The sequence below is a fragment of the Octopus bimaculoides genome, chromosome 23, assembly GCF_001194135.2.
Source record: "Octopus bimaculoides isolate UCB-OBI-ISO-001 chromosome 23, ASM119413v2, whole genome shotgun sequence".
In the NCBI taxonomy this organism is placed as follows: domain Eukaryota; kingdom Metazoa; phylum Mollusca; class Cephalopoda; order Octopoda; family Octopodidae; genus Octopus; species Octopus bimaculoides.
Genome location: NC_069003.1, coordinates 37,419,910 through 37,429,302, shown reverse-complemented (window position 1 = coordinate 37,429,302; position 9,393 = coordinate 37,419,910). Strand labels below are relative to the sequence as shown.

The window sequence follows — 9,393 nt, the reverse complement described above, 5'->3', positions numbered from 1 at the left end:
TGGCTAGGAAAAAAAGTCACAATTTTTGGCTAGGAAAAAAAGTCACAGTTTGTGGTTTCCGGTAATAAAGTCACAACTAATTTATGAGATTCGGACCCTTCCCCGGACAAAACCCTTGTGACTTTTCTATCTGGATTCGAAAAAAAAAAAAAAAAAGGAAGACATTACATAGCTATTTGAACAAACGGATGGAATGGTCGTAGATACAATGTCTTTTTGCATAGACTAATTTATCTGGGGTTAAACGATAATAGCCCTCATTCATGCGTCCTCACTTCTCAGAGACGAGAGATTAGAAAGCGAAAAATAAAAAAAAAAATCAAGACTAGAAATTTAAAAAAGCAAAAATATCTATATAAAAACTCTCCTGAAAGTTTGCTAATTGTTACAATATTTGTCAATAATTATGATTGTTGTAATGATAATATGTTTAAGGATATGAAAAATATTCAAGCTTTCAAGAAGTTAACTTACCGAAAGTTTCAAATTGTTATTTTTTTCCCCCACAAGACTATTTTTCTCGATATATTTCTAATGATTTTTTTTTTCAATTTTTTTTAAAATGTTTTCCCGAGTTTATCAACTGATGGTGTAATTCAGTTATAAATATCTAAATTAATATTATTAATAAATATAAATAATCTTGTCCACAAAAATGGGAAGAAGGGAAAGTATAAAAAACGGGTCTGATATTTACGTAATTTGAACGTAAAATGACAAACGTTTTATTTAAAATTTATTTATTGAATCATGGTTTTTTTTTATTTATTTTATGTGTATTTGTTATTTTGTTGTTAAGGGCAACAGATATATATATATATGTGTGTGTGTGTGTGTGTATATATATATATATATATATACGATAGATAGATAGATAGAGAGAGAGCTAGTTAAATAATTGGCAGACAGATAGATAGATGCAGAAAGGTGAAGGGAGATTGAGGATAGAGACGGGGAAAGAGTATGAGCGCAAAGCGGGGTCCAATGGTTCAAGGGAGGTAAATAAGAATGCGCGTGAGATGAGACGCTTTCATTTAACGGTCGAAGCGATGGAGGGAAACGTTCGAGTTTCGATAACTTGTTTGCTTTATTTATTTAATAATTCTGATGCTGATTAAAAAACAAAAACTGTAGGAAAGCGAGATTTATAGTTTATGACAGGAAAGAAAATGCGCAGTTCCTGAATATTTTGCATATATTTGTCGATTTTAGCTGCTTCATGACTTTTCGTCCTTCATCCGAAGAGAGAACCGACATCTCCCCCCAAAAATCAATATTGTCTCCAAATAGTCTAAGAACGGACTATCTGGCTAACCAACGGAAGCAATGTCTGTTCAACCTAAGCCAAAAACATTCCAGTTCATTATAAAAAATTTTAATTTCATCCATGAAATTAAATGACAAATTTAGTAAATGGCTTTTGATGCTTATTGTTTTGTTTTGCTTAATTACATCACCCTCTCTCTCTTTCTCTCTCTCTCTCTGCGTAGCTAGATTTTCATGTATCATGCCTTTTGGAGTCAGCGGTCGTAGACCATCCCATCATGCCCGCCTTTCCCATACACAACTTTATTTGGCCAGTCACCCTAGTGCCAGCTGGTTAGGCGATTTGTGTATCGTCCTGTCTTCACTGGTTTCAGCTTCACCACTTCCATTTAAAAAAAAATTTATTTCTTTTCCGGTCATCAAGTTCTCTCAATGACCTTAGCCTATTGTATCATTGTTGAGAACCTTTCTAATGGACTTATCTAAGAAGCTCGTCGTTTTACCTTCTCTGCACGCACACACCTACACATAACGCAGAGGACAAGGAATAAGTATCTCGAGAGGTTGAAAAAAAAATGGTCATCTGAACTCTCAGCTGACAACAAGCGTATTGTCCTCGACACCTTTGCAGTGACTGTCCTCGTGCCTACCAAAGCCTTCTGAACCGGTCACCATGAGAGAAGATGTTTGAACTCAGAAGCTGCCCAGTGTTTCAGGAAATTTCAACATCGATGAAGACATAGACTGGCTCACTCAAGGATGGTGGTCATGGTCTCAAATCTGTATTGATGTCATATGAAGCACGTTTTGTGACACTGAAGCAACGTTTGCAGCCAAGGAAAGAGACCAGTAACTATCTTGCCTAAATTTGTGACCGTGAGACCAGCTATGATCCTCCCGTCTATTTTTTTTTTCCCCAGAATGTTAAGACAACAGGGTTCAAGTCGAAGGAGAATTGGCTGTGATTTTTAGCAAGTGAAGCAATCACAGAAAGGCTTGTTTGTTGAGAAGTAATGAAATGTGGTTGAATTTATTAAGGGTTGTTATGAGAAAGCTGAACCCTGGATCAGCCCTGAATGAGAAAACTTTTGATCAAAGGTATTGAAGGGGTATCTAGGACAACATTATCTTGATATGTCCTTTCATTATTTAAGGCAACAGTGTGTGATTTGGAGGAGATTTTGCTGTGGTTTCTAGCGTATAATCTGACCACATATACTGAATGATTGTCTACTAAAAGATGTCTTGGACACCTTTTACCAGGGCCCTGAGTCAACCGAGTGGATGGAACCTGTGAAAAAAGTCATCAGAGGAATTGGAACTGTAATTTAAAGCTCTGGATCATGCAAATTCTATTAAGAGTACAAATGTCAGTGGAATGCAATGAGCCTAGGTGTTCAGCTGATCAAACAACTGGATTCTCATCATCAAAACCTATAAAGATTTATTTATATTACATCTAGGTGGAGTGGAGTTAGAGTGAGACAGGATATAACTCAACCATAGAAACTTATTGACTAAGCAAGAAATATTTACAGTGAGGATAAGGACTGCATACAACTCCAACATCCTTTAAAGACATAGAAAACTAGGATCAACTCAGATAAAACAAGAAAAAGTTAAAGGTGATATCCTCATCATCATCTTCATTTAGCATCCGTTGACCAGGGCTGGCTAGCTGGAAGGCTGCGCCAGACTCCAGTCTGATTTGACATGGTTTTCTATGGCTGGATGCCTTTCCAAAAGCCAACCACTCAGAGAATGTAATGGGTGCTTTTACGTACCAGTGGCATGGGTGCCATTTGTGTGACACCAGTATCTGCCATGACTGCAATTTTATGTGGCTTGTTGGGTCTTCTTCTGAAGCACAACATGGAAAGAGTATTATTAGCATCTCTCAACCTGCTAGAAATAACAGCTAAATTACCCTCAAATCACACCTTACAATCTTAAGAAGAAGGACCTGACACTGCTGCAAGTTTCAATGTCTCTGTGTAATTGATGGCTGGAATCCAGGACACACAACGATGAACAAATAAAAAGACAAAGAGATAGAAATTAGGAAAGGAAAAATCAAAAAGTTGAGAAGAAGAGATGGCAAAGAGAGACAATAGAAACATTGACGTGAGTTTTATTTGCAACCAGACCAGAAGATTCTTCATCCTGTCTCTCCAATTGTTCTCTTACTTTTTCTTTTCTTCTCTGTTTAAAATTCAAAGAGAAGAAGGGAAAAGTCTAAACTGTAAGAGGATGGAGCATGTAGAAAAAGGAAATGAGTTTAACTCTTCCTATATTACTCTTTCTTCTTGATAACACCAATGTCATTTTTATTACTGCAATCATTGTCTCCATCATCATCATCGTTGTCATTATCATTGTTATAGTTGATTATCTTTTTATTGAAGAGATTATGCAGAGTAATTGATCTACTTGCCAAGGTGATGGTCTAGTTGTCTAACGGATCTTGTTGATGTGTCCCCAAAATTATGATGGTGCTGTCTTCTGTTTCTTCAGTGCAGATTCTGGAAGAACAAGATTGCTATTTTTCCAAAGTACTGAGTTCTCAAATTTTGTGATAAGGGATACAGTGTCTTCTTCATTCTTGCTTTTCCTGAAATCCCTGCTCTTGCCCAACTGTTGCTTTTGCATGTCCTTTACAATAACTTGTGTGCCCCTTTCAGAAGTGCATGCACCCATCTCTGCCTTAGCTACAGTACATTGTTCATCCAACAGCATCGCCTGTGTTGATTTGTGCACCAGATCTAATGGTGTGTTTCCAGTATTGTTGTTATTGTGGTCGTTGTTGTTGGTGTGGTTGTTTGTTGTTGCATTCACATTGCCATCACTGTTGTTATTATTACTTCTGCTGGTGTGAATTGTGTTATTATCTTCTTCTTCTGGCACTGGTTCCATCATTTCATGCAGCTCGTCTGTGTCTGTAAATCGAAAAGGAATTCAATGAATTTTTATCTCGGCCTTTCCTACTTGACAAAATTTCTCCACAGTTCTAGCAAACTGGGCTGAACTGTGACTGGTTTATACTAGGGTAAGCAAATCTATAGCTAATTGTGTAAGTAGTGTGAACAGGAACTGGTCTTGGAAGTAGGTGAATTAAATAAGGACAGGTCTTGTCAGTGATCTAAATCAGAACTAGTTGTATAGATTCTCTAATAAAAGATGGTTCAAATATGAAGTGGTTTTGTAGGTGGTCTACAAACTTAGGTTGTGATAAACACTGCTTATATAAGGTGCTCTGTGTGAGGACCAGTCATGTCTAAATAAAGACAGCACTTATAAGCTGTCAAAATGAAAAGTAGTTATGTAATAACTTATCTCAATGACTTACTCTGGATGCACACTGATAACAACTGGTTTTCTAACTAACCAAAAGTTACTCAAACATCATCGGTGGGATGATGTTGATACCTGAAATATTTGATGCTGCCAAGTGCAGAGGGAAAGAAACTGTCACGCTCTGGCTCAGTGCACTTTGCCCGCCTCTACTGTGACCAGCACCAGAATCTATGAGCAAACTGAGTGGAGAGTGGAGAGAGTAGAATAAGTTCCAACTGTCACACTGCATCATATAGGATTCATCAGTGCTTATTAGAGAGAACAGTATTGGTGGTGAACAAGGAAGAGGCATATCTGGCAAGATGGATCTGTAGGGTCATAGATCAATCATTTGGTTATCTCCCAACATGTCAGGACTGACCTGGGCTACATAACAACAATAACCCTAACCCTAACCCTAACCACCTTAGACAATTACCTTGGATGGCGTCTGCTCTCAACAGATCTCTCTCTTTTCTTTTTTCATGACTCTGATCCTCCTGCTCTTTTGATTGATCTTGTTCTTCTACTTGTAGGCCTTCCTGCTGCTGTTGTTGAAGCTGCTCTAGTTTCATGCTCAGTAAATTTGTGTCGAGATATAACACCTGAGAAACAGAATCTTAAAGAGACAAAAGAAAGTTACCTGTACCATCATCATCATCATCAAATCTAACACCACATTTTCATTCTCTCACCATTGTCATCAACATTAACATCATCAGCAATATTTCTCCTCCTCCTCTGCTTCTTCTTCATCCCTCTCCACCTCCTCCTTGTTATCATGATGATGATGATGATGATATTAAAAACAAAGAATAAGGTCTAGAATCCTGGGACCACTGGTGTCAGTCTGTGGCATCAGCTACAACTGACCCATGAGACAAGTTTTGGAAACAGTTTGATGAATTTAGCTGATAATACAGAATAAAAAAGGTTCCACCATTTCCTGTTCTTACTCTTCGTCTGAGAGTGAAGAAAGGAAAATAAATGGTAGGGTCTCTTAAGCCTTAAAACAATCATCATCATCATCATCATCATCATTTTATGCCCACCTTCCGTGCTGGTATGGATTGCTTTAGTTGTCACAGTCTAAGTTGATTCTTAAATGGAACAACCACCCTCCTAGACACACTGCACAACCACACCCTGCTGGTATGTTCCATGGTTGAGACAAAAAAGAAGAAGCAATAATAATCTTCTCTACTCGAGACACAAGGCCCAAAATTTTGCGGGAGGGGGCCAGTCAATTAGATCGATCCCAGTATGCAACTGGTACTTACTTTATCAACCCTGAAAGGATGAAAGGCAAAGTTGACCTCAGCAGAATTTGAACTCAGAACATAAAGACAGACGAAATACTGCTAAACGTTTCACCCGGCGTGCTAACATTTCTGCCAGCTCACCACCTTGAAAAAACAACAACAACAATAATAATAATAATAAATGTGCCTTACCTTGAGGTGAAGTTCTCTTCAATGAATTGTTTTCATTGGAGTTCTGATAGTAAAGTACCATTTGTGGAGACTGCTGTTGTCCTCCTCCTTGCTCAGTTTCACTGATCTCATGTTGTGACTCAGATTCTAATGGTAGGGATTGGTTTGTAATGATAGCAGGGATTGGTTTGTATACACATTTGAATATTAAACCAGGTAGAAAGAAAAAGATGGGGAGAAGAAAAATAGAAAGAGGAAAACTTTTCAGAATTTTCTTTGTAAGATTCAGTGAAAAGAACAGAGTTCATGATGTTTGTTGATCCTTTTGACCAGAACATCCAAAAGATGGGGATAATATATAGATGACTGTTAAAGGCACCCGAGGATCTAAGGGATCAGAAGCTGTTATAAAGGGTTGAGTGTTAGACCAGCCAGCCAAAATACAAGCAGCTCTATTTTCTAGTTTTAGGGGTTTTTTTTTAATTTGGCAACAAGTCCAAATCTATCCCTCCAGTATGTATTTAACCAATGTCTATCACCATCATCATCATCATTATAATTACTATCCTCTCATACACCTCATCACTCACCAACATTATTACTTTCATTGCTGCTACCGTCATCATTGTCAGCCCTTTTACCATAGTTTAATGAAATACTCTAGTCCCTAATCCATGTTACCCCTAATTCCATTCTCTACATCCATCACAACTAAAAATGTCCTTTGTATTTTTAGGGCCTGCAAACTAACCGCAACATTTATATCGACCGATGTTATTTTTCCCCTTTCAATATCGCACTTCTATTGTGTGGAGTGTGGACTGTAATATAGCATCAGGGATCAATTATGTAAGAGTAAGGGTTTGTATTGTATTATTGCCGGTTGATATGTAAGAGTAGCATGCTGTGTGAGTGAATGAGGAGACCAGGGCCCATCAACTTGTGTTTGTACAAGCCAAAAAAGTTCACAAAATCTTTTCAAGATTCATGAACAATCAAGGATTCTGACAGAGTTTGTCAGTAAAGTTTGACAAAAAAGTTTGATCAAAATAACTATTATTAGAAGATGTAAAGTGTCATCTATCCACAGCCAGCAGACTGTTTACTGGTCATGCTTCATGAACCCTGCCAAGAATTCTTGCAATTCAAAGGAACGCTGATTTTTGTAGATGTTCCATCTTTACATTCTTTGCAATCTCTTTGAGCCATGTTTGTATTTGAGTACTTCCAAGCATGCCAATTACTATTGGTATTGTGTCTACTCTCTTCATTGCCCACAAATATTTCAGCTTTCAACACTTACCGACACTTTATAAAATCCAATTGAGGTCCCTAATGAAATATTGCTCCCCTATCAGGCATGCTGCCTTGCACACACACACAAACATTCTGGATTACATCCAGAGAAGAGCTACTAGACTGACTGGCATAAAATCACTCACCGACACGCACCCAAACCACTCACCTCTCCCTTCTTTTCAGCCTTGTTGTGTCCACCTCACCCCCTGCACTAACAATAGTGTCCAATCCTTCCTCCCCAGAGCACTGGCTCTTTGCAATCTCTTTGTTGCTCAGGTCTTCCTACTGCAATAATTTACACAGAACATTAACAGGATCTCACTGATCTATGAGTGTCTACTTAAGGTTATGGGCATAGCCCTTCCTCCAGACCTAGCAAATAAAAACAAGGCACAGGCATAAGTGTGTGTGGTTAAGAAATTCCCTTTGCAATCATAGTACCTTAGGCAAGTATCTTCCCTTCTACTATAGCCCCTGTTTGGCCAATGGCTTTTAAGGAAAGATTTGGTAAACAGCAGGAGTGGTGAAATGGAATGAAAACATACAACATAGCAGTATTTCATGACATCCCTTTCTGCCCAGCTCCATATTGCCATTCCTCCTCCAAAGGTTGATAGAAGAAGTACCAAATTACTGCCATCAATATAACAAACTGAAAGTACTGAAGTGGGGAACAAATAACAGAAATACATTCAACATATCAGATTGTGTGAACAAAAACAGGAGGTGATGCAACAAACTGTAGAAAGGAAAGACACAACAAAAATTAATGTGAAATGAAAGAAAAACTGACAAAGACTCACGGACATCATCACCAGCAGAAGCATTGTCTTCATCGTCACCATCGAAATCCTTCTCTTCTACTTGTGTAACAGCAATGTCATCATCTTTGCCACCACCAGCAGTAACTTCATTATCCTCTTCATAATTGCTATCCTCATTGGTGGCAGCATTAGCTTTTTCACCTGTGCTGACTGCACCACCTGTAATATTACTTGCAACAGACTCACAACCAGAACCACTACTATTGCCACCTCCACCAATACGGACACCTTGAGGAGCATTGGAGGAGAAGGAGGTGTCATGTTGCAAACAATGACAGGGGTGGTGGTGGTGGTGGTGGTCAGAGTGTTGAGAGCAGGCGCACGACGTGTTTGAGGTTTGCTTCTCGGCTGCAGCTTCATCGACAGGGGATTCAGCCGAGCATGGTGAATGTGAGCTCTCCGTTGTGACACCAGCGGAGTGGTAATTGGTACAAATGCACTTCTGTTCAGCTTCTTTGTCATCTTGCACCACCCCCTCATGACACTGGCAGGTGGGGCTGCTCAGCAACACTGAGCTGGGAGCGGCTGAAGACGTCTCTTCTGAATCATATATTTCAAAGGTATCTGAACATTGTAAACAAAGAAGATTGAGGACAATTAGATTATAGTTTATATGAATATGTATATACAGGGGTTGCTATGAATGCACATGCACACACACACACATATATATAATTATAATAATAATAAAAGGATAAAATCTATACAAGATTTATCAAGTAAACAATGTGGGAAACCATTTGAGAGAAAAATTAATACAAAGTATATAATTTTTTCCTTAAATATAAAATACATTTTTATATCGAGGGCTATTACTATAAATAACATCTCACACTGGAATGGGATGACCCTAAGTCAAACTACTTTAGAGTCCCATTACAGCATGAAGCATTACTTATAGTAATAGCCGTTGATATAATAATGTATATATATTTATATAGATAGATAGACAGACAGACAGATACATACAGCCATATATATATAGAGAGAGAGAGAGACATACACACACCTATATATATAGACATATATATATATATATATATAGAGAGAGAGAGAGAGACATACACACACCTATATATATAGACATATATATATATATATAGAGAGAGAGAGAGAGACATACACACCTATATATATAGACATATATATATATATATATATATATAGAGAGAGAGAGAGAGAGAGAGACATACACACACCTATATATATAGACATATATATATATATATATATATATA

The 9,393-nt window shown here is 37.9% G+C and overlaps 2 protein-coding genes across 3 annotated transcripts in view; both read right to left on the bottom strand.

The window, feature by feature from the left end:
• The window catches only part of LOC106883301 (proteoglycan 4), a 38,229-nt gene extending 37,507 nt beyond the window's left edge, over window positions 1-722 (bottom strand). The window contains exon 1 of the mRNA XM_052975907.1: window positions 475-722. The gene's annotated coding sequence lies outside the window, so the exon portion shown is untranslated. The remainder of the gene's footprint in view (window positions 1-474) is intronic.
• A 2,659-nt stretch (window positions 723-3,381) lies between these two features.
• LOC106883303 (uncharacterized) overlaps window positions 3,382-9,393 on the bottom strand; it is a 22,866-nt gene continuing 16,854 nt past the window's right edge. For both annotated transcript variants that reach the window (XM_014934262.2, XM_052975908.1), the window contains exons 11-14: window positions 8,135-8,719; window positions 6,054-6,179; window positions 5,039-5,218; window positions 3,382-4,202 (exon numbers count right to left, since the gene is read on the bottom strand). In XM_014934262.2, coding sequence (XP_014789748.1) covers window positions 3,751-4,202; window positions 5,039-5,218; window positions 6,054-6,179; window positions 8,135-8,719 — 1,343 coding nt within the window. In that variant the 3' untranslated portion in view covers window positions 3,382-3,750. The remainder of the gene's footprint in view (window positions 4,203-5,038; window positions 5,219-6,053; window positions 6,180-8,134; window positions 8,720-9,393) is intronic.